At 42.4% G+C, this 27,579-nt stretch overlaps 1 protein-coding gene across 1 annotated transcript; it reads right to left on the bottom strand.

The window, feature by feature from the left end:
• Nucleotides 1–27,579, bottom strand: runx1 (RUNX family transcription factor 1). The gene is made up of 8 exons (XM_079296115.1): nucleotides 27,490–27,579; nucleotides 25,548–25,696; nucleotides 25,358–25,468; nucleotides 21,978–22,134; nucleotides 10,262–10,366; nucleotides 8,555–8,767; nucleotides 1,918–2,064; nucleotides 1–1,828 (listed from the first exon to the last, which is right to left on the bottom strand). Exons 1-8 carry the CDS (start codon nucleotides 27,515–27,517, stop codon nucleotides 1,293–1,295), a joined length of 1,446 nt encoding a protein of 481 aa, XP_079152241.1. The 5' UTR covers nucleotides 27,518–27,579; the 3' UTR covers nucleotides 1–1,292.

Raw genomic sequence — 27,579 nt, 5'->3', positions numbered from 1 at the left:
AACAAAATGATGTGTGTGTGTGTGTGTGAGACAAAGAGAGAGAGGAAGGGGTGATGAGAACATGATCAACTGCAGGGGTCATTTACAGCCCTGATTATATACAGTACAAATCAGCAGTGGATCATGGGTAAATGTGACGTACACACACACACACACACACATGAAATGCTACTAAAATTGTATTACAAAAATAAATTAAAGCATTTGACTAAACTCCATGCTGTAATGGTTTCTCACTGTATATAGAAATCTGATCTGATCTCAGAATCCAGTCTGGTGAGGGCCGTCTGTAATAAATATGTCATCGACGGACTGGCTCAACGAATGAAAAGTTAAGATTCCTCAATCATGTCATAGGTTTTGTCCACATTTGCCTCAGGGGCCATAAAACACCCAGTCAGTGACGTGATCGTGTTTCTTTCATTTCTTCAGGAGATGATAGGCTCCGTTTTTTCTGTAAAAAATGTCAACCAAGAAGCAGAGAGGAGTGGTGAAGTCATGAGAGAGTGATAGAAAGATGAAGGTAAACACAAACAGGCATGAGCAAAATGATCAATACACAACACCAACAACATTTATGAGGATGAAGTCTTGTTATTTTACAAAGGAAGCTGAGATCAGTCCAGTGCTGCTGCATGCACTTTGACCCTGTTTCTCTCTGTGTATCTGTCCCTATTACATCTTCTCTCCACTTCTTTCCTATGTCCTGACAGTGACACTGGGATGTTGGGTTCATATGACCGAACAAGCCCACTCACTGCTGTCATTCTGCTTGTTTTGTCAGTAGTTTTAAACTGGCTCCTGGTCAAGTGATGACGTTCAGTTCTGGGTGCTGTTTTTCCAAATATGACATGTGCTCAGGTGACATTTAACATGTATCAAACACCTGCTATCTCGTCTTCCTCTGAGCCATAGAGCGCCATTAAAACACTCACTGTTGCTCTGGCTGAGAAGTGTCTTCATCACCATGAACACACTGTAGTTTCTCTTCACTTGGTCCCAGATACACCGTCCTGCTGCCACAACATATCACTCGGGCACCAAATGTGGATTAATCTGCAGCTGACAATAGTCCTGAAGAAATGCATGACTTCCTCCTGTTTGAGTAATGTTTGATGAACACTACAGTGACCAGCTGTGTTGGAAAATGACTGAGCCTTTTCAAAACAGAAACAACAATTGCCTGGAGCTGGGAGCCACATACAGAGTAGTGATTTATGTGTTTGTGTTTTGTGATGTCCGCTGTCTGCCGCCACATGACCAGGTGGTCGCCTTAAACCGCCTATCCGGGTTCAGTAAGGTCTCCAGACCGCTTCAGCAGCTGCCATGTTTGTTGGGGAGCTACTGTGGCTTGACTCCACCTCCACACCCACTCCTTCATTCTGATTGGGCAAAGAGGGGTGCAGGAGGGAGGAGCCTGTGGAGGCGTTGGTGCACGGTGGCAGGATCCTCGGCGGGGAGCGCGAGTCACTGCTGCCGCCTCCCCCGGCCATCATGGAGAACTGGTATGCGCTGGCGGCGGTGGAGTAGTACAGGTGATACGGCGAGGAGGTGGACTGGAAGGGCCCGTTTTGAGCCTGGTGGGGGGTGTTCGCCGGGTAGGGCGGAGGCAGGTAGGTGTGATACCTCCCCGCTGGAGTGGTCGCCATGGCGAGGCCGAGGGCGCCGTTAGAGACGGCGTTGTGAGAGGGGGTGTAGGTGAAGGCGGCCGCTGTGGGGGGGTAGTGGACCCGGGGGTCGGAGAAACGAGACTCAGGCAAGGAGGGAAGGGAGGTGAAAGGTCGTTCTAAGGTCATCCTGGGGTCGCCGAAGGCCGTGAGGTCGGGACCTGAGAGAGGGCAAAGGTCAGAGGTTACAACCTACTTATTTACTCACTTCTCTCTGGTTGCTCTCTGTGCACATGCTTGTGTGTGTTACCTGTGAGTCGTGACGTCAAGTCACTGAGCGACGACCGACCAGGCGAAAGGGGATTGGCTGTGTGGACACTGGGCGTGGTTATCTGGCCAAGGTAGGGATAGGATTGGTCGTAGGACCAAGATGGAGACGCCTGCATCTGTCTGGAGTCTAAGAGAGAGATTGAAACCTTCAGAGCTGTGAAGCAAAGGGTTTTGATCAGAGTGATGCTGCCTTCAATTGGAATCAGACCGACCCGCATGATGATATGTTGCTATGGTGATGTCGTATAGTTTACAAGTAATTATCAAAAATAATTAATTTTATGTAATTATTGTAATAAGGCATGTCGCTATAAAATGCAGCTTTCTCTGAATAATCTATTCCAAACTTTAACAGCTTCCTCCTTGTGTGAGGGAGCTACATAAGGTGGAGGACGGCATGAAGTCAAAATATTTTAACTTTGGATGGCAATCGTCTACTGATGCTGACCCAGTATTATCTGCCGGCCTCACCTCATTTTGTCCATGAAAATGATATCCGGTTTGCTTGCTTCCATGTGAATGCAGCACAAGTTGAATGTTGTAAGAGAAGTTGAGCAAAATAATGCTGTTAACACACTTACTTCAGACATCTACTATTACACCTTCTATCCACTTCTATAAGGTTGGGGGACTCACAAGAGACAGATTCAAATATACAATATTGAACATGATGACAAAATCTGTTGCTAGTGAAAGGAACAGAAGAGAGAGATGGAGAAGAGGAAGCAATTAACTTAGCATGGGGGTGGACGGATGAAGGGGAGGGCTGTGTGTGTGTGAGTTATTTCATTCAATCCAGTCTTTTTCCCCACAGTCTAATAAATGGCCCTGATCACCCACAGACTTGCAGACAAGAGTGTGTACAAGTATGGGTTTGTGTGTGTGTGTGTGTGTGCAGCCAGACGAGGAGGCAAATTGTACACAGCAGCCAGACGTCAATGAAGGCTTTTCAAGTCCAGCCAAGAGCTCTCCCAAGCATTGACGTGTGTGTGTGTGTGTGTATCTGGGTGGTGGTGAAGCTCAGGCTCTGTGCCAAGCCCCCTCCTTTCCTTGCTTCTCTCCCCAGGCAGAGTACACTACAGCAAAAGTCACAATCCACTGGCTGTTTAAAATAGAACTAGAACAGATAGAAAGACATGTCTGTGGTGTTTTTAGGTTGGCTAATTGATGACAGAAATGATGAGACGGACCCATTTATCTTGTTCAAATGAGACCTGGTGCAGCGAGTGTCATCAGTTTCTGATATGATGGGTATGATTCAGTTTGACTGATTACACTTTGCTTTTAGAATGGAACAATACTTAAATAAAAGAACACTATACAGTAGTAATTTGTTGTTATTCAATGGTTTCTGTGGGGTGTTTTAGACTTCACCAATAAACCAGAGGCAAAACACAACAAAATCAGGCAACTTTTTGTGCCATGCAAATCTTCTAATCTGGAAAAACACAACGTTTGCAGGGGCAGTGGTTCTTTGTGAAAACCGTGTATCTCCTATCTGACAATTTCCATTTTTCAAACAAGTGTTTCTTTATGGTTTGAGGATATCCATCCATCGGAGCTAACTTATTGAGCTGGATAAACAATAAAAAAACGTTATCTGAAAAAATCTTTGTCACAAAGGAGCGCATGTATATATTCCCTCAGCCCTATGTTTCCTCTGTTTTATGTTCCCTCAACCCGATGTTCCCTCAGTCCTATGTTCCCTCAGACCCATGTTCCCTCAGTCCTATGCTCCCTCAGTCCTATGTTCCCTCAGTCCTATGCTCCCTCAGTCCTATGTTCCCTCAGACCCATGTTCCCTCAGTCCTATGCTCCCTCAGTCCTATGTTCCCTCAGACCATGTTCCCTCAGTCCTATGCTCCCTCAGTCCTATGTTCCATCAGACCTATGTTCCCTCAGTCCTATGTTCCATCAGACCTATGTTCCCTCAGTCCTATGTTCCCTCAGACCTATGTTCCCTCAGTCCTATGTTCCCTCAGCCCTATGTTTCCTCTGCTTTATGTTCCCTCAGTCCTATGTCCCCTCAGTCCTATGTCCCCTCAGTCCTATGTTCCCTCAGTCCTATGTTCCCTCAGACCCATGTTCCCTCAGTCCTATGCTCCCTCAGTCCTATGTTCCCTCAGTCCTATGCTCCCTCAGTCCTATGTTCCCTCAGACCCATGTTCCCTCAGTCCTATGCTTCCTCAGTCCTATGTTCCCTCAGACCATGTTCCCTCAGTCCTATGCTCCCTCAGTCCTATGTTCCATCAGACCTATGTTCCCTCAGTACTATGTTCCCTCAGTCCTATGTTCCATCAGACCTATGTTCCCTCAGCCCTATGTTTCCTCTGTTTTATGTTCCCTCAGTCCTATGTTCCCTCAGTCCTATGTTCCCTCAGTCCTATGTTCCATCAGACCTATGTTCCCTCAACCCTATGTTTCCTCTGTTTTATGTTCCCTCAGTCCTATGTTCCCTCAAACCTATGTTCCCTCAGCCCTATATTTCCTGTTTTATGTTCCCTCAGTCCTATGTTCCCTCAAACCTATGTTCCCTCAGCCCTATGTTTCCTGTTTTATGTTCCCTCAACCCTATGTTCCCTCAACCCTCTGTTCCCTCAGTCCTATGTTTCCTCTGTTTTATGTTCCCTCAACCCTATGTTCCCTCAGTCCTATGCTCCCTCAGTCTTATGTTCCCTCAACCCTATGTTCCCTCAACCCTATGTTCCCTCAGTCCTATGTTTCCTCTGTTTTATGTTCCCTCAACCCTATGTTCCCTCAGTCCTATGCTCCCTCAGTCTTATGTTTCCTCTGTTTTATGTTCCCTCAACCCTATGTTCCCTCAGCGCTATGTTCCCTCAACCCTATGTTCCCTCAGTCCTATGTTCCCTCAGCCCTATGTTCCGTCAGTCCTATGTTCCCTCAGCCCTATGTTCCCTCTGTTTTATGTTCCCTCAACCCTATGTTCCTTCTGCCCTATGTTCCCTCAGCCCTATGTTCCCTCAACCCTATGTTCCCTCAGTCCTATGTTTCCTCTGTTGTATGTTCCCTCAGCCCTATGTTCACTGCAGCAAAGTTCACACAGGCTTTCATTTCATGTAACTAGCTAGTCGGCATCACTGTGGATGGGCACTGTTAAACCTGGTGCGACCACACAGGAGCCAGCCTCAGATGATGTGTGGGGATGAAGGGCATTTAACTACAAGCAGTCCACTACTAACATTCTCTAACATGCTTGGCATGGATTCAGCTGCCTGTTAGGTTTTAAGTTGTTGACGTAATTAAAGAACCACCGTGCTGAGTAAAGTTCATCCACTTCACCACACACACACACACACACACACACACACACACACACACACACACACGCACACACACACACACACACGCAATGTTGGTGATCAGATGAGCAAGTCTGCAACCACGGTGTTGTACAATATCGCTGCACGAAATTCAAGTTATTTTTAGGTAATTTTATTATGACGCCAGTATTAATTTCAATTTCTATTCAATTCAGGCCCTCCTGATATGCATTTATCTTGATGGTGTAGATTGTGTATGCATAGTGTCTATCCACGAATCTAGAGTTGTATATAAAGTATATTCATTGTATTGTATTTTGGCTTCTATTTTTCGTATACCTCCTTTCCTAGTTTAATTAATTTGAAGGACTATGTTGCATGCATTACTGTAAAAAACGTTCTATTACTTTGTAGTAGTATTTCATATTCAATCCTATTTTCTTTGAAGTCTACTTTGGATTTTTGAATGTATTCGTATACTAATTGTAAAGGTGTATACATATTTGGACCCTGGTAATCTCCCTATTTGGTCTTTAGGGTTGTGGAAGGCTTTGCCAGTATTAATTCAACAATTAGTATGAAACATATTCCAGTAAAATGCATAATATTCAGTGGTGGACCAGGACCACGTTTTTCAAATTCTGACAGTTATAAGTTTTCTTTGCTTTTTCTTTCACACAGTGGCACTTCCTGCCAGCTGACTCTCATTTCCTCCTTTAGGTATGACTTGCTTCCTCACTTACAGACACACACACACACACACACACACACACACACACACACACACACACACACACACACACATACACGTATACATGCAAATGCACACAGCGTCACTACCACTGAAGGCAGAAGAGGAACAGATACTGTATTTTGGTACCACATAGAGTATCCACGGCAACCGCAACACACACTCACACACACACACATACACGCGCACACACAGACCACAATGGATCTCACTAAAACCACAAGGAGGAACAATGAGGTTTGATGCAAGCTGAATGCACAAGTTTGAGAAAAGCACACACACACACACGCACACACGCACGCACACACACACACACACACACACACGCACACACATGGTGTAATGGATGTAATCTGTTGTGTTAAGTATTAGTGTGCTTGTCACTAGAGTTTGAATTAAACTGCTAATGTCAACCATTCAGGCTGCTTTCACACCTGTAGTTGGGTTCATTTGGTCCGGACCAAAGGACAAAATGCTACATTGTTAAACATGACGTTATACAAAGTGACAGGTAACGTGAACAGATTTCACCATCAGCAGATGGATTTATTAGTAGTTTAGCTTTTGAATTCATGCTAAAATCACACATCTGCTATCATAAAACCCTGTGGTTGGTTTGTTTGCTTTCACACCACAAACACACTGCACCAGGGTCCGCTTGGAACTCGGACCGAGACCCGTGCACCTTTTCAGACTGTCTCCATTTGGTTGTTCGGTCCGCACCAAGGTTTGATTGACAGCTTTCACAGCATCCCAAGCAAATCGAAGTAACAAAGCAAACTGTCCTGAGTTTCTTTTAACCGAACCAAGCAGGTTAGCTGTGAAGGCACCCGTAGATGAAAGGTTTCTAAACATCAGGCCCCTTAGCACTCCCAGGAAACAGCCTAAATATGTGAATGCACACATCAGAGAATATAAAATGGACTACTGGGACTGTAAAGTGGAACACATATTGGCCACACAGCAGAGATTGTCATGATTTGAAGAGTGTCGATTAACAGCTGTACACACCAAACACCAAAGTGGAAACAATCATAGCGTTTTAAAAGACCTGCATAGCAGAAAACACAGAACTAGCACAGAACTGTTGTTGGTGCAGCTGCTAACATACTCACACAAACAGTTCACTCACTGTTTCTGCTGTTCACCATAAAAAACCTCTCTCCCCATGCCAATAAACAGATCCCTGCCGTCGACAACTTCGACCAATAACAGAGCGTAAGCCCACACGCCCCCACGCATGTGGACAATGTGATTGGCCTGTTTGGATCCAGGACATGTAAGGGCTGTAGGTTTGTTAGAGGCTGTTCTCGCTCTGTTCTAGCAACAACTTTGCATTTCGAAATTTCAAGATGTCCCTTGCACTGATGTGACCTTTCTGAGAAAGATGAACTAAATGATGGCTTAAGTGCTTCACATATACCTCATCACACTGAACAGGGTTTCTGGGTAATTCAAAAGGAAGTCAGATTCTGGAGAAAATGGATTCATTAAAAATGACTTTTTCTTCTAAACAATGACCATTCAGCCTTCCATGGAACATGAATGCAGCATGACTCAAAGAGTAGGAATGAACTGTTCTGGTGGCCACTTAAATGTACTTTACAGCACTTCGCAATCACACGCTAGCCACAACTTGTATTATTAAAGAATAGGGTTGTTATTTGAACCCAGAACACATTGGTATCGTTATACCTTAGAACACAGCAAATCCTTTTTTGGAAAGCAGGATATTTGAGGTGTAGACATGTTATAGCTAGTCCAAAAAGGAATGCTCTGCTAGCATTAGCTACAGTAGCTCTGGTCCCATGCAAAGACACTCATGGAGAATCTGCACTAGAAGGGTCCTCGAGCCCACTGAACCCCAACAGAAAGCTGCTTTCGATAACAGTATCTGCTGTATCAATGTAATGCACTCGTGGGTTGTGCTCTGTATTATAAATGATGGGAAGGTTTTGGTTAAACAACAGCCAGTCATGCTATATAGCTGGGTACATAAGGAGGACTATCATTGTACTTGGTAGCATTGCCCTAGCATAGCTTTGAGCTTTGTTTGTGATGATAAGATAGCGTTCTTGATCAGTGTTTTGTAGTTACTTTGCACCCGCCTGACGTCCATTCATCCAAACGTTATCAGTCAAAGAAAGTTTGTAGCATCAACATTCTTCCAGTAGAAGATTTATTGAGCCATTGACTAAAATGTCTCAGTTGCGGGTTTGGCAAACAGCATGTAACCTTTACCGTTAAATTGGGGAATTTGTAATGTTGGCAGCGGTGCAGTCAGCGTTAATCCACGACAGAATGGAATTGAGAGACAACGTCTATGACCGGATTTTCAGCCAGTATTGTTGCAAGTAGTCAATTAGCCATGCTAATAAAAAGGAAAAGTGTGTAATAGCAGGTGGGTTCCAAGATTGCATTTTGGGCCAATGCTCTAGTGCTCGGACTACAAACATTCATATGCAGATATGTGTTTACAGGGATTGGTCTTGGACAGGCAGGAATACTGAATTCTCCTCTGTGCTGCCTCTTGGCTTCTTTTCTTGATGAAGGCAGATAGACATAAATCCCTTTTGGGCTCTTACCAGCCGTTATCTGAGCGTGTGTAGGGCTGGAGAAGGTGGCAGAGTTGAGTGCTGCAGATTGGCGGGTGTTAGCGGAGTGTTGATGGTGATGGTGGTGGTGGTGGTGAGGAGGCGTCACCCTCATCGAGCTCCGTCTCAGCTGCTCCAGCTCTGTTAGCCTCTCGGAGAAAGCCAGGGAGCCGGATTTGACTTCGTCCATCTTCTGACGATGACCTGGGAGAGAGAGATGGAACTTATTTACATATATATCGCTCCCTACAATCTTAGAAATAAGAGTTCCAAACGGTTTCTTACAGAAGGGCTGAGGTTCTATCCAGAACCATTTGCTTCTGAAGAACAATTCTTTGAAGAAAGTGTTTTCAAGGGTTAATTGTGAGAATAAAGGTTCCATTAAGAACCCTATTCATCCAAAGCTTCCTAGCTAGCACCTTTATTTCAAAGTACCTGTTACCACGATTGAAAAGTGTGCCACACTATGAAGAGGTGATTTGTCAGCAGATTACTTCATGTTTGTACTGTGATTATATAATCCAGGGATTACAGTAACAGTTACAACCCAACACAAGCTACAACAATGTCTAACACACTCTGTCTGCTAATGTGTTCGGGAATCTGATGATGGGCGCCGCATAGGGGTCTGGCTGTCTCCCTGTGTGTGTGGTGGTCTGTCACGCTGTCTGTGGTGTTGGCTGCACTTCAAGCACCGAGACTGAGCTCCAGTTACAGGCACTTCCTCCCAGTGGGGGAAGTGTGCAAGTGTGTGTATTTATACTGAATGTGTGTGTGTGTGTGTGTGTGTGTGAGTGGGCGAGTTAGAGACGAGTGATGGTTATTCACAGCTGAGCGGAGCTGGCATGAGTCTTCCTCTCTTTCTGTCACCTCACGTCTCTTCTGTCAGTGTCGCTCAGTTCAGTTCCATTTAACCTGAATCACAATTATTCATATGACATGATGTTTGTAGAAGCGTTTATTGGCACTAAAGGAATCTGTCTTTCTCTCTTGCTTTCTTCTGCCATTAGAAATCCCCATGTTGCATCACTCTGAGTGGGAGAGGAACTCAGTGTTGCATCAGGTTCCTTATTGACTCACTCAACTGAGAGTTTATGTGAAGGGATTAGAGGCATGTCTTCATTAAATATCTAGTCTATAGACTACAATACATGTTTATGACTGACATCTTTCAGTGATAGAATAAAAACATTACATTCAAGCAACATTCTATACAATTCTGTACCAAACAACTTTCTGAGGCTGGTATGCAACATAAGACGAGATGTATTAAGTGTATTCAGATCAAATGTACTTTAGTATATTAAAAAGTAATATATTGATGAAGAGTACTACTGTAATCATTACCCTAATCCTAATCTAATCTCACTTTTCCTAATTGATGGATGTCCCTCAATATACAACCCTATTCTCCAAAGTTTTCTACATTCGTTTTCCTCTGGGACGTGTCTGAGCGGACGTTACAATATGAGCGGTGTACATGTGGATGGGTTTGATTGGCATTAGTTGCCATGTGTAGGAATTGTTGTTAATTCTGTGACATCAACTGCGATCATTGCAGCAGCTTTAGAAGATGACGATGCTGCTGCTAACACTGAATACACATGCTGGCTTTGTGGGCAGTAACCCTGTGGGACTCCACATGTCATTGTATGCTGAGGAGGAACACGTCAACATCTGTGTGTCAGTGTCACTCACGGCGTGGCTCTCTAGGACCGTCCACGGTGATTTTAATGGCTCTCTGGTATGTGGCCACCTGAGGAGGGTTGGTGAACACAGTGATGGTAAGAGTGAAACTCTTCCCTAGGAGAGAAAAGGAGAGGACAAAAGGGAGGAAGACAGGGAGAGCATAGTCAGAGAAAGAAAAAGGAAAGGAAACAGAATGGGAAAAAGGAAAAGTGTTCATTAGTATTAGGGTCTTTTTCAAGTAATACTCTCCTTTCAATCCCTCCACTACTTCTCTCCTCCCCCCCCCTCTTGGTCTGCTTAATGCATTAAGTCATGTACGTCATGAGCCCCCAGGCAGGAATAAACCAGATACCACACACACACACACACACACACACACACACACACACACACACACACACACACACACACACACACACACGCACACAAACACACACACACAATGTGAATGTGTGTGTGTGTGTGTGCATTTCCATCAGCTGGTTTGGAGCGAACAGACTCGGCTACAGCGTAGTTTGGTCAGAGGTTTGCACTATAAACTACGCATGGCTGTAATCGGCCAGTAAAAAGAGTTTTAGAAGAAGCAGAAACAAAACTAGTCAACTTAGCATCTCACCATCTGTTATTGTTCTTGACAAGCATGCATGCATTATGGGAATACCCGGGAAGATGCTGAAAAGGGAAAATTTAGTCACGTGCTCGCCCACTGACCAATCACAGCACACTCTGCAGCGCGTGCACCTGGACATGAGCGGTACGTAATGCTGACGTCATTATAGGCCGGCTAGCCGACGCTGACACGTCAAAGAATACGCCCCAACATGTCAAACTAAAGATCTGATTGGTTGAACACTATGACAATCAACAACATCGTCCCCATTCACTTAAACTGCACTGGCTGCAGGTGAGAGTCTGCAGGCCTCTGCTCTGTTCTTACCTAGAGACACAGAGGTGAGATCTGATTGGATAAAAGCTCTACTTAAAACAAGCTGCACTGGAAGCAGAGCAACTGAGGAAGACAGGAGCTGTGCAATGAGAACATAAGATAATGGGAAAAATATTTGTATGAATTGTAATACATGTAGTGTATTTAAGAAAAATTATTAAATTACAAAATAGATTTTTTTTTCTTCTTTTTTAAAAAATATATATAGCTTTGTGATTCTGTTTAGGCCAGCAGAGAAGGCCTTGCAGACCCTGACGGCACGCCACTGTTACAAATGCAGAAATATATTTGTGATTTTTACTTACATTTATATAAATCGTAATTTATTTATTTGTGCATTGGAATGTATTTGTGAATCGTTCTGCGTGCATTTGTGAGTCAAATTTATTTGTAAATCCTTCTGTGTGCATTTGTAAATCGAATATATTTGTGAATTCTGTGTGCATTTGTGAGTCTTTCTGTTTGCATTTGTGAGTCTTTCTGTTTGCATTTGTGAGTCTTTCTGTTTGCATTTGTGAGTCTTTCTGTGTGCATTTGTGAGTCTTTCTGTTTGCATTTGTGAGTCTTTCTGTTTGCATTTGTGAGTCTTTCTGTTTGCATTTGTGAGTCTTTCTGTTTGCATTTGTGAGTCTTTCTGTTTGCATTTGTGAGTCTTTCTGTTTGCATTTGTGAGTCTTTCTGTTTGCATTTGTGAGTCTTTCTGTTTGCATTTGTGAGTCTTTCTGTTTGCATTTGTGAGTCTTTCTGTTTGCATTTGTGAGTCTTTCTGTGTGCATTTGTGAGTCTTTCTGTGTGCATTTGTGAGTCTTTCTGTTTGCATTTGTGAGTCTTTCTGTGTGCATTTGTGAGTCTTTCTGTGTGCATTTGTGAGTCTTTCTGTGTGCATTTGTGAGTCTTTCTGTTTGCATTTGTGAGTCTTTCTGTGTGCATTTGTGAGTCTTTCTGTTTGCATTTGTGAGTCTTTCTGTGTGCATTTGTGAGTCTTTCTGTGTGCATTTGTGAGTCTTTCTGTTTGCATTTGTGAGTCTTTCTGTTTGCATTTGTGAGTCTTTCTGTGTGCATTTGTGAGTCTTTCTGTGTGCATTTGTGAGTCTTTCTGTTTGCATTTGTGAGTCTTTCTGTGTGCATTTGTGAGTCTTTCTGTGTGCATTTGTTATCATTGAGACTGATCTGACCCCATACTTGCCAGCCAATCAGAAACAAGTGTTTTATTTGATGAAGGTATAATCCAAAAAGATCGACCATAAAACACTCAGTTGAACCCCTGGTGAACACAAGTGTGTACTACATGTTTATAGGACTATGGGACACACATGTGTGTGTGTGTGTGTGTGTGTGTGTGTGTGTGTGTGTGTGTGTGTGTGTGTGTGTGTGTGTGTGTGTGTGTCTCTCTGAACGTTTCCCTATTACATTGTTGCAGAAAACACGACTTGTGAAATTCTGTCATAAATTACATGCATACAAAATTGAAATGAAATGTACAGATATTTAATAAAATAGTTTCATTTTAAAGAACAACAATTGAAAACCTGTATTTCCGAAGACAACCAGTCGACTGACTAAAGTGTTTCCACGTGATTTGCATTGATATTCAGACAGTGTACATGTTATTAAATGGACAATGTAGAAGGTTGTACTCTATTACTTGCTGAGCCCCTTCAGCTTTTGCATTGTTTTACTCGTTTCATCACGGAGAGGGCAAGAACATATATGGGCAGCATATCAAAGCAGCAGGGACGATCAATAATCACACAGCTGCAGGTGGTGGAGATCAAATCTTTTCACCAGACAGAATATTGATATTGGACAGTTTTTCACATGACAACTACTGTATGGTCTAAGTTTTGGAGAAATTGTGGTTATGCAAAATTAATTGTGGTGATGGGATGGTAAGAGTTAGGCATCTAAAACACCTGGTTAAGTTTAAGGAAAGATTGTGGTTATGGTAGGGCTGGGCGATAAATCGATTTAATCGATTAATTCGAATGTGTGCTTTAAGGCGATGTGTTTTATTGAAAATCGAGAAAATCGCCCCCACCCCTCCCCCCCGTTGGGTTCCCGTAGTAGAGTGCGCGCGCATTGTTTACAAACGAAAACAATGGCGGCCAGCAGTGAAGCTCTCGTTCTTAAGAGAGGGAAGAATGTGTCTTCGGTGGTCTGGAAATGGTTCGGGTTCGTGTCATCTGACACAGAACAAACAGCACCACGATGTAAGGTCTGTCTAAAAGCTATTGCTACAAAATCAAGCAGCACAACTAATTTAATGCAGCACCTCAAACAGAGGCATGCCGCCGAGTGGGAGAAGCGTTGTTGCCCTGAGGAGGGAGCAGGACCGCGGGAGCACAAGCGACGCCGCCGCCACCGCCACCTCACAACAACAACCCAGCATTTTTGAGACATTCACCAACTGTACTCCGCATGAGAAGAAGAGTGCCCGGTGGAAAGCCATCACGGATGCAGTCGCGATGTATATCGCAAAAGATATGGTGCCCATATACACCGTGGAAAAGCCGGGGTTTATTCACCTTCTCAAAGCTTTGGACCCCAGATACGTGCTACCAAGCCGTAAACATTTTTCTGACGTTGCCTTGCCTCGGCTGTACAATAGTACACGCCAAAGGATCTCTGCGGAGCTGGAGGGGATGTCATTCTACTCCGCAACAACTGACCTGTGGTCCAGCAGGTTGACCCAGACACCGATCCACTTGACTGGTGGAAGCGTCACCAACTTAACTTTCCAAGGCTAAGTACTTTAGCAAAGAAATACCTCTCTGTGCCAGCTACAAGTGCCCCCTCTGAGAGGCTTTTCAGTGTGTGGGGGGGCATTGTTACATGCCACCGTGCATGCCTGAAGCCAGAGGTAGTAGACAGGCTTGTCTTCCTGGCAAAAAATATTTAGAAAAAACATGCACTACTGTTTAATACTGTTGGTTATGTTGTGAATGCACTTGATTTTGTTTACATGCACTTATTTACTATGCAAAATATGTTATGTTGATGTTAGATCAGATGTTGCACTTTTGAAAATGTGAATGTTAAAGGGTCACATACATTTTATTTCATGCTGTGTTTGTATCAGTGTATTCAGTTAGAAAAGCTTACTGTAAAAAAGTTACATTTGCACAGTTGTTTACAATGGAAGGCTACTATTTAATGCCATTTAATGTTATGTTTAATTTAATTTTATATTTAAATGATTCAGGGAAACAAAAGAGTGACGAAATACTTTTTGTATACTACAGGCACCTTCCTACAATGTTCAGGTTTTGTTTGCACTTTATTTTTATCAACCTACTTGGGAAAATCATCACAAAATAAAATAAAAAATTGTTTTCAACAGCTTCTGTCATCTGCAAAAAATTTTGGGGGAAAAAATCGATTTAAATCGTGAATCGGATTTTTTGTAAAAAAATCGGAGATTTTTTTTTTAGGCCATATCGCCCAGCCCTAGGTTATGGTTAGTAATAAAGAAAACACGTGTTACATTTCTGTGATGGGACGCATCCACCACTGCCCTGCATTGAAGCACCATCCAATCATTGCTTTTGGTTTCACCCTGTTCCGTTCGGTCTAAATAACTCCGGTTCTCAGTGAGAAGCAAGAGCTTCCAAACCAGAAAAAGGTAAAAAAAGGTTTTATTTCTCTGTACGTTCCATAATGTTGTCAGACAGAGGGTGTGTTTTCACCTACCGGCGTATTGTTGAGTGTGTATGTTGCTCTCTACACAGTTTGCGTGTCGTATAAATAGAGTAGAGTATAGAGAAACATGGAGAGCTTTCCTGTGCAGGTTGTTTACAGGGAGAGTTTACAGTAAGAGATCAGGGCTGATAGAGAGAGACAGGAGGGAGAGAACAGCTGAGGTCGGAGTGTCTGTTGTGTCTATGAGGCAGCCGGTGGCATCACACACTCACACACACACACACACACACTCACACACACGTGCGCACACACACACACACACGCACAAACGCACACACTCACACACACACACACACGCACACACACACGCGTGTGTGTGTGTGTGTGTGCGTGCATCATGTCAGTGCTTGCTGAGTTTCGGTTGCCCCAGTTTTCTCACAATCGGCCAATCAGACGGAATCTCTTATTTACATCATCTTCAACAAAGTATCGTGTGTGCGTGCGTGTGTGTGTGTGTGTGTATGTGTGTGTTCACACAGAGTCTGATATTGGGAAAGAGAAAAATGATGGTCCTGTTTAAAAGCAGAACTAAAAGAGAGACAGAAACCTGGTTGCACACACACATTAGTGGTAGTACTCTGAACCAGGACACAAACACACAAGACATGACAGATGTGTGTAACTACAGTGTAAATGCAATCGCGTTATCAATTTCACATCCAACAACAACGTGGGTGGAAACACATAATCGACTGTTCCAAACCAGAGAGGAAGCAGCCAATGTTCCCTCTAAGCTGCGCGCTTGAGCAATCGCGCACTGCTCGCACATTCTCAGCGCACAAGAAAATCTATGCAGCGCATAAAATAAAATTCAACATAAACGTATTAATTAATATCTAATATTAGTCCTAATCTTATCTAATCAATTAAACCAATAATAATAATAATAATAATTTTGTTTTCTGTACTATTTTGCAACGTAACTCAGTGAGTGACAGGTGTCCAGCCAATGATACGATTCGGTTCACTTACGCTACGCAGCCAATCATAGCATTGACACTATTGCCCTGCCCATTCGCGCCGTGCAGGTTAGCTAGCTATCAACAGGGCGGCGGAGTTACGAGACGCAAATGCTAACCCTTATCATGGCGAAACGAACGGGCAGCGACATAAAGTCAAAGCAAGAAGCAGACGAAGCCATCAACCTGGACAAAGTGTACAACCATTGGAGAAGTGAGAAGGACAGACGTGAAAAATAAGGTAAAATTTAAGTCAGATTTGTGCATATTCTAGTGACATTTATTAAGATTTTTTACTTATGGATATTAACAGTGGTGTATAGTAACGAAGTAGAAATACTTCGTTACTGTACTTAAGTAGTTTTTTTGGGTATCTGTACTTTACTTTACTACTTATATTTATGTTTACTTTTACTTTTACGTCACTACATTTTGCAAAGAAAACTGATACTTTTACTCCGATACATTTCCCCTGAAACCTTCGTTACTCGCTACAAAATCAAATCTATCTTTAGAAACAAAATGAATCATGAGAGCAGCGTCGGGGACTGTGGTGGAACACAGACTGCAAGCAAGCAGGTTTGTTGAATCAGTGGTCCTAGCAGCAAGTTAAATCATTGGTCAGTCACGTTAATGCACAATTGCAAACAAGTGCTCTCAAAGCCGCGGTGTTTGATTCCCAGTGATTCCCAGGATGCTACATGCTATAAGCTAGCGGGCGACTACCTGAGTATAATTCCACTCTACGATGACTGATTTCATGATGGAAGCAGAAATGGAAGCACCTGCTACTCCCGCAACAAACGACGGTGGTGACGAAGACCAACACCAGTGGATCGCTAGCGAGTTAGTGAGCTGAGGAAGTGTTGACAGTTGTGCAGCACTAGTTGCCTAACGTTAGCTGTAGCTATATACACGGATTGACAGGAGCCGCGAGAGCGCAGCATTCGGGGAATTCTTCGCAGCTGTGTGCAAGCTGTCTGTGACGCTGAACACACCTCTACCTGCCTCAGCGGCCTGTGAAAGACTATTTAGCATCGCAGGACGAGTCTTCAGCCCATGATGAGCGAGACGGAATTCTCGCAATTTTGAAAACCAACTTCTTTTGAAGATGAACAGGACATGTTTCAGTTTCATGTAATGACTGTGTTGTTACTTTAGTATTGATCATGTTTTGATATTTGAGTCATGTTGTGGATGATCAGATGGAGTTATGATGGTAGCAGTCGCCCAATTGCAGATTCAGCTTGAGCAAAACCTTTGTATTCAAATCAGGCCCATAGGAGTTTACAAGGCAGGCGTCCTTTCTCAAACCACTGACCTGATGCATCAAGTGGATATTTTTTGCTGAACATAATATTATGCATTTGTCCTCTATATCCTCTAGTCTAATGAGCAGACTTATAAACGCACTGTTACAACTCCTTCATAGTGTCATATTGCTTTACGGAGAATTATGATGATAAGTTCATAGTAGATGCAAAAGTATACTTATGTACAATATATTATGTTTAACATTGTTGCTCCTGGATGGATCACAGCAACCCAATTATGTTCAACACAGCTCCATGTCCTTGGTCATGGTGCCACAGCACTTAAAAGAATAAACTTCATAATTCTCACAATTCTGACCCTTTGCTTTTTTATTAACAGCATTTACTTGTACTTTTACTTTCAATGAACAGGTTATGATGTTCATTTAATGTTCAGGTTATGATGTACATTTAATATCAGAAAATTACTTTTGATACTTAAGTACTTTTGTACTTAAGTACAATAAATATCAGATACTTTAAGACTTTTACTCAAGTAGTATTCTAAGAGGTGACTTTTTACTTTTACTTGAGTAGTTTTCCAGTAAGGTATCTTTACTTTTACTCAAGTATAGCTTTTGAGTACTTTATACACCACTGGATATTAATCATTAAATTATGTTACTACTAGATAATTTATGGGGAGTAGAAATGATAATAAAAAACTGAGTAATTACATATTTTACAGACAGAGTTACAGGAATTTACACTGTATCACACAAGCTACAGCACACGTCATTGTGCAAAATGTGAATGTTTTAATGTGAACAAAATGTTATGTCTGAAAGGTGTATATGTATCATTTCTTCCAGAACAGGACCCTCACACAGGCCACAACAGGACCTCACACAGGCCAAAGCAAGACTCTTCCCATGGCCAAGCAGGACTCTCACATAAAACATACTACACATCTCATGAACAACAAGATTTTTGTCTTTTTCCTTTAAAGTTTGTCAAATCACTTATATTAAAAGTAAACTAGTGAAAATTGCTGCTGTAATTTGATTCTTTTAATAAGCCATGTAACTTGCTATGATCCAAGGTTTTGAACAGGTGTGATACTGGTGTGTGGCCACAGCGTGCACATCTGATGTTGCTCACAGTGGTCCTCAGTGTGCTCAGGGAGCTTGTGTGTATGCCCAGACACATGAAAAATTAGAGGGAACATTGGAAGCAGCCATTAGCCAGTTAGCGAGCTACGCTAGCAAGAAAGCAGCAAGGAAGCTTGTCATCGTGGATCCACAAGGCACGAGACCAAGTGTCTGCATTAAGATGCTGAATACTGAATCATAATTTTACTATCGCAAAGCCACCTGACCAAATAAACAGATACACAGGTTTATGACAAGCGTTGTAGTGTGTGGCTATGGAGGCGGACCATGTCTGAGTCGTCTCACAGCACTGCGTCATAGAAAGACTGTTGGTGGGGTCATGTTGTTTCAGGTACGGATGAAATAAGAACCAGATTGATGAGTTTGAAGTTTGGTCAGATGCCACACTGATGGGAGCTGTGTGCATAGTGTGAAGTGAGTGCTCTCATTGATATGAATGAAGGGCCTGCAGTGTTTCGCTGATCACAGCCTCGTTCACTCTGAAGAGTCTTTAGGAAAAGCTTCTTGTGGACAGAAGGCTGTTTTCACATTATCCGGTTTAGTTTCACCAGACTTGAAACAAATGATTGGTTTTCTTATATCATCACTAAATCAGCAATATCACTGTTTATATTGTGATGTTTGAAACATCAGAGGTGAGTTAGGAGGAGGATGTCACGAGAACCGATACTTCGGTACCATGTCAATGGAACAATTCTGAAAACATGATGGTGCTCGTTTTTTTTACAGGTACTGCAGCAACACTTCTTCATACAATTATTTGTATAATATTTAATAAAAGTTACTCCTCATTTTTGATGCTTTTTTTTTCAAAAGCCAGCAACACATGTCAATTTCTGCTTGTTACATGAAAACAGTCTTTCAAAATAAACTTCCGTCTTCATAGGAAACCACTTAGTTAGGTTTAAGAAAAGGTGGTTTGGGTTAAAATAACTACAAAGCGCCGTAACTACATTACGCAAGTTAGGCGACAAATAAATGAACATTGACTTCTCGTTTCACATTGGGGAACAAACAGCAGTGTCCTGGGTGAAAGATCACTGTCACATTCACCAAAACCAGTATGCAAACTGTAGCAAAGGAGCGCATGTTGACGTACGCAGGATTTATTGTTCTGTTTTTTACTGTGGTATCAATTTGGGAATTAAGGATCTTGGAATTTCACTGGTATTGGTATCAACTTCTACATTTCTGGTACCGTGACCTCCCGAAGGAGGACATTCAGAGAACTTGGAGCAGGACCAAGTTAAGGGTTTGTATCTAAAGTCAAAACCTTGAGGAATAGGATTTAGTTAAACAGTTTTGATAACTTCAGTGAGGAGCTACTGATATGCAAATCCACACAGCAGCTCTACATTGATGTAAGCACTGTGTACTGAGTGTATCAGTGTCGCCGGGTGTTGTAACTAAGTGCTTCTGCAAAACAGGGAACACTGACTGATGATGAGTATGTTTGAGAACGTTGACTCTGACTCCCACACACACACACAGACACCACTAGTCAAACCACTAAACCATTCATTGTGGTCGGCAGCTAAACTGACCACTTCCCACTCAGACAGTTAATGACAGTTAATGACATTTTATAGGTTTTAGATGGAAACTCAGCTCAAAATCTACAACACACAACCCTGTCTCCAGGAAAAATGTTTTCGGATTCGTTGAATGTCGCCACATCTAGGCAACAAAACCTCAAAGGTTAGAAAAAAGTTAATGGTTTATGTTTTAAAAATAATGGCGCGAGGCAGCGGCGCGAGGCAGCGGGACGAGGCAGCGGGACGAGGCAGCGGGACGACGCAGCGGCGCGAGGCAGCGGGACGAGGCAGCGGGACGAGGCAGCGGGACGAGGCAGCGGGACGACGCAGCGGGACGAGGCAGCGGGACGAAGCAGCGGGGCGACGCAGCGGCGCGAGGCAGCGGGACGAGGCAGCGGGACGAGGCAGCGGGACGAGGCAGCGGGACGAGGCAGCGGGACGAAGCAGCGGGACGACGCAGCGGCACGACGCAGCGGGACGACGCAGCGGGACATTTATTCCTGCCGACTAGGCTTGGAAATGTCCAGGACCCTTCACCAAATACCCTTTTATCACATCGTCACATCTCGAGCGAGAGACATGACTAGCAGAAATCAGAAACTGTCAAGAAGCCAAAAGTCAACAGATAAGTCTTCTATATGTTTATTCTTCAAATCCCAAACCAACAATATACTATGAATCCGACTGACAAGTATTGTGTGTATCAATGCCTGATATCTCCACTTCCTGTGTGCCATAGAGCTCCATTAAAAACACATCAATGACTCAATCTGATATGTTTTCATCATTCTTCCGGGATGCTGTAGATAGTTCTAGCGATCTAATTGGATTAGAAACAGATACGAGTTTTGTTAGCTCAAACTAAATAACTTTTTTCTCGTGTATGATCTTATATAATATATATATATATATGTGTGCTTGCAAAATCAATTTTGTGCACCAAATCTGACATCGATGATATAATGCAATCGTCCCACTGCCACAAACACTCACTAGAGCATTTATATATATATATATATATATATATATATATATATATATGTATATATACATATATATAGTTCATATTTACAGAGAAGACATGAATTAGCTGGTGGTTTCCTGCATTAACCACTGTGATCAGCTTTGTTTTGTCTCTTAAAATACTGTGATGCTTGGAGAATGAACCTCATTGTATTCTGTGCAGTTAAATTTGCATGAAAACAAATTTCTACACATCATCGTTCTTCATTTGAATTCTACTGCACAATAATTAAATTAAGTATGCTATTTTCTCAACGGCTGAACTGTGGAATCTGTAAAATATTGACAGTTATTCCCATATTTCCATTCAGCTGGGGATTACGTTTATGTGAGTGTTCGCAGAGTGTGTGTACACAGGACGGCAGTTTTAAATAGATTAGTTGGGACATTTGCCTGTGACTGATTTCGTGTAACTGTGGTCTAGTGTGTCCGTTAAAGAGAGAGAGCGAGGGGGGGAGGGGGGGCGGGGTAGACGTTGAATGGAGAGTTACGGGGAAGTTGTGTGAATACTGTTGTATGTACTTCCCCTAATTTATCCGCTGTGTTGTGTGCTTGTGCAAAACACACGTATTAGACTTCAACCAGAGTAAGATTGGCTGACGCTGCCCTCACTCTATTTGGGTTCGGGGCACTTAGATCATAGTGGTGCTCCCTGCAAAATGAGTCCACGGCAAAGATCAGCATTCGTATCTCTTTGTTTTTGCATTTGTGTGTTTCTATGTGTGTGCAACGTCTCCTCATACAATGTGTCGTATCGTTGGTATGATATGATACAAAAAGTAATATTTTGAACGTTCAGCAACACGAGAGATCAGCGCTCCTACTCGAACCCCTGCAGACCAGTTGAGACAACCAAACCACTTGGTTGGGTTTAGAAGAAGATCGTGGTTTGGGCTGAAATAAGTATGTCACATAACTTAATAAATACATAAGTTATGTAACAAAAGTAAACGTTGACTCCTGGGTGAAAGTCTTGTTTGGTTGACCCGTCCATCCACCTCGACATGTCCTGTGTTGCTCTTTATACTCCTGACTTCCGTAGAGGCAGCCGGCGCGTCCTGCCCATGGTTACGTGGGTTATTGATCATTTACAGTCAATGTACGGACACAGAACGAGAACACTCCGGTGTGTGTGTACCTCTTCCACTGCGGCCGACGAAGCGCAGGTCGTTGAATCTGGCCACTTGGTTCTTGATGGCGGCTGTGGCGTTGCGAAGCTCAGCAGAGAAGTTCTCATCATTTCCTGCCATCACCGTTACCAGGGTGCCATCGGGGGTGTCGCCCAGGGCAACCACCTAGTGACCGCAAAGAAGAAGGAAGGAGAGAAGGAGAGAAGGACAGAAGGAGAGAAGATGGAGTGTGATTTCTGAATGTTTGGTGCTCAGTCAGCCTTAAGATGTTCAGCTGTTTGTAGTTTTTCTGCCCAGGTTGTTCCAGGTTAATATCATTTTATTTATATATCACCTTTCTCAACATACGTGTCTGTCTATGAATGGTTCAAGGTTGGTATAAAACAAAGAAAGATAATATTCATTGATTTTTGAACGGTCACACTGAGAAACAACAGCTTTGGATTCAAATGATGAAATAAAACGTAAATCATTTCCCTATTGAAGATGAAACAAGTGTGAAATGGAAGTGTTCAACACTCTCTGGAGAGCACATTCTCCTGCTCCACACCTACACAGATATACAGATATAGAGGCAGGGAAGCTGATTTCCATATCAACGCTAATCACACCAAACCATCAGTGAGGAAACGGCCGCGGCTGAAGCTGATGGACGCTTTCTTTTTGAACCCTGAGCTCTCAAAGCGATGACCACAGTTTGGCTTTACCTCTCAGTTAAAGCATTGTCCTCAAGGCACATGGGTCTCTATTGTTTACCTGCTAAGCTGCCTTGAGTATTTGTTGAAATATCAATATGCTGATGTTCCAATAATCAACCAGTGACATGTGATGATCTGAGCCTGCGGTGGAATGTGATTGGATAAAGTTCTTCCTTAATAATAAAGCAGGAGCGACTGGATGGATCTTGGCCTGTGTGTGTGTGTGTGTGTGTGTGTGTGTGTTCGTTAAACACATGCCAGTGTATACCAAGGTTCATTTCTTTTACTTTCGTCTTGACTGGTAATAGATTAGTGTCAGAGTGTGTTTGCTAGTTTTAGTTTGTATACTGTTACACTAGTTTTAGTGTGTTTTTGTTAGGGACAGTTATAATACCCCACAAGTATGTAGTTACATAAAAATACAAATTACAACACATTCTCTCTCCCAACTCATCCGATACCAACGCTTGGTCAGTGGTCCTAAACTATGTCTCGGTTCCTCTCTGTCAGGTTTGGACGTATCAGGAAGGGCGCGTCAAGTCCTTACATGCATAGTCGGTTTGCTGAATGGGCCTATGGGCCCTCTAACCTGTCGGGCCCCTGGGTCTGACTACACGCAAAAATGTCGACAAAGATGTCTCTCTGATTCTGTGGCTCCTGTACTTATGGAGAAGGGGTGGGGCCTTTACAGGGGGACAATGTCTCACTATCCGCCCATGCACAGTGTCTTTTCTAAATGAACCTCCATGCCTGCCTCTTACGTGCATGGGCTACATTTAAAGGATCAATGGTTTGTTATTCAGGTTCAGTTAGGTTTAGTTGATGACGATAGCCCTGGTGTTTACACACACATAGTACCTGCGTGCACCGGCAGTGTAGTGCATGTTGTCATGTATGCACCTGTGCAAATTTCAGTGTTCATGAAATTGTGTGTCTCCATGTATAGTGAGTGTGTGTGCATCATAACAGTCATCCATTATCAGTAAAAGGCAGTGACATCCGCTCATGACTCATAATGATGCATAATGCACCAAACTCACACTCACACACACACACACACACATGTGCGAACACTAATGCATAAGGCTCAATAAATCAATCAGTTGTGTGTTCTGCGGCTAAAAGCTGCTTTTCCACAAATGCATTTTGTCTCAAAGTGCAGAGAAGCGTCCACATCCACACACGTCGATACACCACGATGAAGAAATGCAAGAATATCCAGCCATCATGTGAACACATCAAATCAATCTGTTGTCTTGCAGACAAATAGCATCAAACCCTGTAAATTGACATTGATGAACAGAGGTTTTGCACAAAAGGAATTGTAATAATATCATATAATAATGTCGTATTGAAGAGATTGTGGCATAAAAGAAGTTGGTCCTACTTGTTAGTCCAGATAAATAATAAAGTATCTGCTGAAAGGCCTCGTCACAGAGTCATATGTGCTTTTCATGGGACAGCGTTGTCGTCTCGGGACTAATGGTAAGGACAATATTTTGAATCCAAATTATTATGCTGAAACTTTCTCCCTCTCACTCTGTGAAGTGAATAAAAAGATCGACACATTTACTTCCCTTTCGCTCCAAATGCGGTGAAATGCCTCCATTAGCTGATTGGTGCGGAAATAATGAGTCTATGACATAAATGAACCATTGATACAGAATAATATATATAAGTAATAATATTCACAGATTCCAGCTACTCAAATGTGAGGATTTCCTGCTTTTCTGATGTTGTTGTAAAGATCTGAGTCTGTTTACAGTGAAGTACAAGTAACGCAAAGATCTCAGCTTCCAGCACTAAAATAATAAGAACAGATTAACATTTGATGAATTGTTATTTTAGGTGAAGCTTCTTATTCTGCCGTCTTGGCCAAGACTCCTGCTAAAGACATTTTGAATCTCAATGGGAAGATGTCCTGGTTGAATAAAGGTCACATTAAAAACAAATATGCAAATGATGCCCTGCTGTGGTCTCAGATGAATCCATCATCTTCTAGTTCTATTCTACAACTCACCAACATTGTTAAAACACACGTTATATGCATTATTTACAGTAAATTCTGCAGTGTAAAAAATACATATAAAAGTACAGAAGTATTATCAGAAAATGTACTCAATGTATCAGAAGTAATAGTACTATTTTGTGGCTTCTTTTTAGAGTTGAATGATTAAATAGATTATGTTATTCGTTGATTATGGATGTAATCTTTATACGTTATAGTTGGTCAACATAGAGCAAATGTTTTATTTTACATACACACACACACACACATTGAGTACTATACTTATGTAATTTACACTGTGTTTTTTCTTTACCTGCACATTCATATTTATATAACAATAATCCGACACATTTAAAGCATTGCATAATGCCATATAAGGTCAAGTATCACAATGTATGATGATGTGTTATAATTCTCATAGTTGAAATACTTCACAATATTTTAATAATGCCTTATAATGCATTATAATGTGGTTATAAGTCACTATAAGGGTCATTGATTGCTTTAAGTAAAGTGTAAAAATATCATCAGCAAAACCTTGTAAAATAAATACATCAAAGTATTATGATGATTGACCTTGTAAGTCATTATAAAAGGCTTTATAATGTGTCATGATTATTGTCGGAAAGCATTATTATTTATGGCTGCTTATAGCTGTCAGTAAATGTAAAGCAACACACACCTTGAACGCGATGGGCAGCGTCTTGTTGCACCTCCAGTGTGTGGGCAGCACCGAGCAGAGGAAGTTGGGGCTGTCAGTCTTGGACAGCTCACCTGGATGATCTGAGATCACCTGTAGAGACGCCGCCGTTACTCAACTGAAGGTTTACATCAGGGATACATTCAACACGGTGACTTGCATGTCATCGTACCTCCACCATCCCGCGGTCAGCCATGCGCAGTTTGCCCACCAGAGCGGCCCCTCCGGCCTCCTGGGTGCCCAGAGGCAGGGCCTCGGCCATCTTCCCCCCCGAGGCCAGGGTGGTGGAGGGGGGGGTGTAGCGCCGGCCCGGGGCTGGGTCTGAGAGAGGATACACGAGGTTAGTTCATCTTTGTGCTGCTCTAAATACCTCCAGATGATGTTCTGCCATGTTTGCAGATAAATATGAGAGACGGTGAAGCTCACAGAGCGCTTATCAACTCATGCACAGAGGCTCTGGTTCCAAATGGGAATATGGCCCTTGTCTATAATAACTGATTGAATATCGTTGGGTCTGGGACTGTTGGTTGGACAACACAAGACATTTGAAGACGTCCATTTGCGCTCTTTAGGGGATATTTGCCACTATTTTGTGACATTTAATAGAAGAAAGGATTGAGCTGAAGATGATGAAAACTCGTGTCAAAGAAATAGGGCGTAAAGACGAGCACTCAGATGAGACTGAACGAGCGGTGAAAGTCATGTATATACAGCACATGATGACACACACGGACTCCCATACCACAGAGAGGAGTCATGAAACTGAAGACAGCACCACCGCTTCTGCTCTCTCAGCTTCAAATGAACATTTAGGAGAGAAGTGGCACGCTATCAACAAAGAGCCTTCAATTCATGTAACACCATGAAGAAAAGAATAAAGAAAGCCTCAGAGGGACTGTGATAAATAATCTGTCTGTCTCTCTGTCTGTCTCTCTGTCTCTCTGTCTGTCTGTCTGTCTGTGGCTCTGTTTGTCAGTCAGTCAGCCCACAATTGAAGCCACATGCGGCGGTGTGGAGTTTATCTTAGTGTGATTGAAACCCTTGGCTGCGGCTGCACTGAGCCACCGGCTGGTTCAACAGGAGCCACGGACACATTTAGAATTGTTTGAATTCACTTCACAGAAAAGAATCCCATAAACCCACGGCAACCAAAACGTGCATTCACTCCTGTGGAGATCTGGAGTCATATGTGATATTTTTTGAATGATCTGAGAAAAGAAGATGAGACACTTGTATCTCTTAGTGTGAAAGAGAAAAAGAAAAAAATGTATTTAGAGAAACTTTGACGATTTAAATAATAAAAGTATAATAATCAAAGGTAACAGTTGAAAGTTAGTTTGTTCGTGGCAGTGTTCAATAAATGCTCATCATGTTCAATAAATGCTCCTCACACTCAGCGGAGCACCTGGAAACGTAATTTCACTCACTATGAATGCAACTCTTTTAATAGAAATCATCCTTTGTGACTTCATCTCAAAGGATGATGATGTCATTTGAATTTAAAGAAAAAGGAGAAAAAGTAAACAAGAGCAGCTTTACATTATATTTAAGATAAATATAGAAATGCGATATATTTTTCTCACCATATGTTCAAAGACATCAAGAGCATCACTATGGCAATAAGTCATTATTTTACCAAATGTTATAAATATGGGTAAGTACTGATATACTGCAGTATACAGGGGACTATAGTTAAGATATTTAACTTGTTATTATAGAAAACATCTTTGTGAATCATGTTTTCTAGAACGCGTCACACTGCACTAGAGTCGATTATATAAGACTACTAATGTCTATAATACTATAACTGTAATACCATAACTGAGGCAGTCAGTGTGTGTTTGTGGTTTGTGTTCAAACTGAACAAAAGAAGGTTTCTGAAGTACATGTGGCCTCCCGACACCACAGCTGTTCTCATGTCCACCGCCACTCACACATCCTCTGATCACGAGCATCATAACAGAGAGATGGGGATGCATTCATGATTTCATATATATGTGTATAAATATATGTATGTATATATATATTATGTATGTATCTATAATATATATATATATATATATTATATGAGCAAAGACACTCGTATCATAAAGCGTCAGAGAGATGCCTCGTACCGTATTTTGCGTCCCACAGAAAGACCATTTGTGCGCCACAGTGCGTCCACAGACACGCGACTCTCCCGATCTTCCCCGTAAACCTCCCGA

This window comes from Melanostigma gelatinosum, assembly GCF_949748355.1.
Source record: "Melanostigma gelatinosum genome assembly, chromosome: 24".
Taxonomy (NCBI): domain Eukaryota; kingdom Metazoa; phylum Chordata; class Actinopteri; order Perciformes; family Zoarcidae; genus Melanostigma; species Melanostigma gelatinosum.
The sequence above is the reverse complement of the archived record's forward strand: the minus strand, read 5'-3'. Positions and strand labels throughout refer to the sequence as shown.

Bases quoted from the DNA above. Each gene is read 5' to 3' on its own strand.
- runx1 (XM_079296115.1), bottom strand. From the start codon at position 27,517: ATGGTCTTTCTGTGGGACGCAAAATACG. The intron at 25,697-27,489 runs GTACGAGGCATC...ATCCTCTCTCAG, and splicing joins TCTGTGGGACGCAAAATACG to ACCCAGCCCCGGGCCGGCGC. The intron at 10,367-21,977 runs GTACACACACAC...TTTCTCTCCTAG, and splicing joins CGTCGGCCGCAGTGGAAGAG to GGAAGAGTTTCACTCTTACC.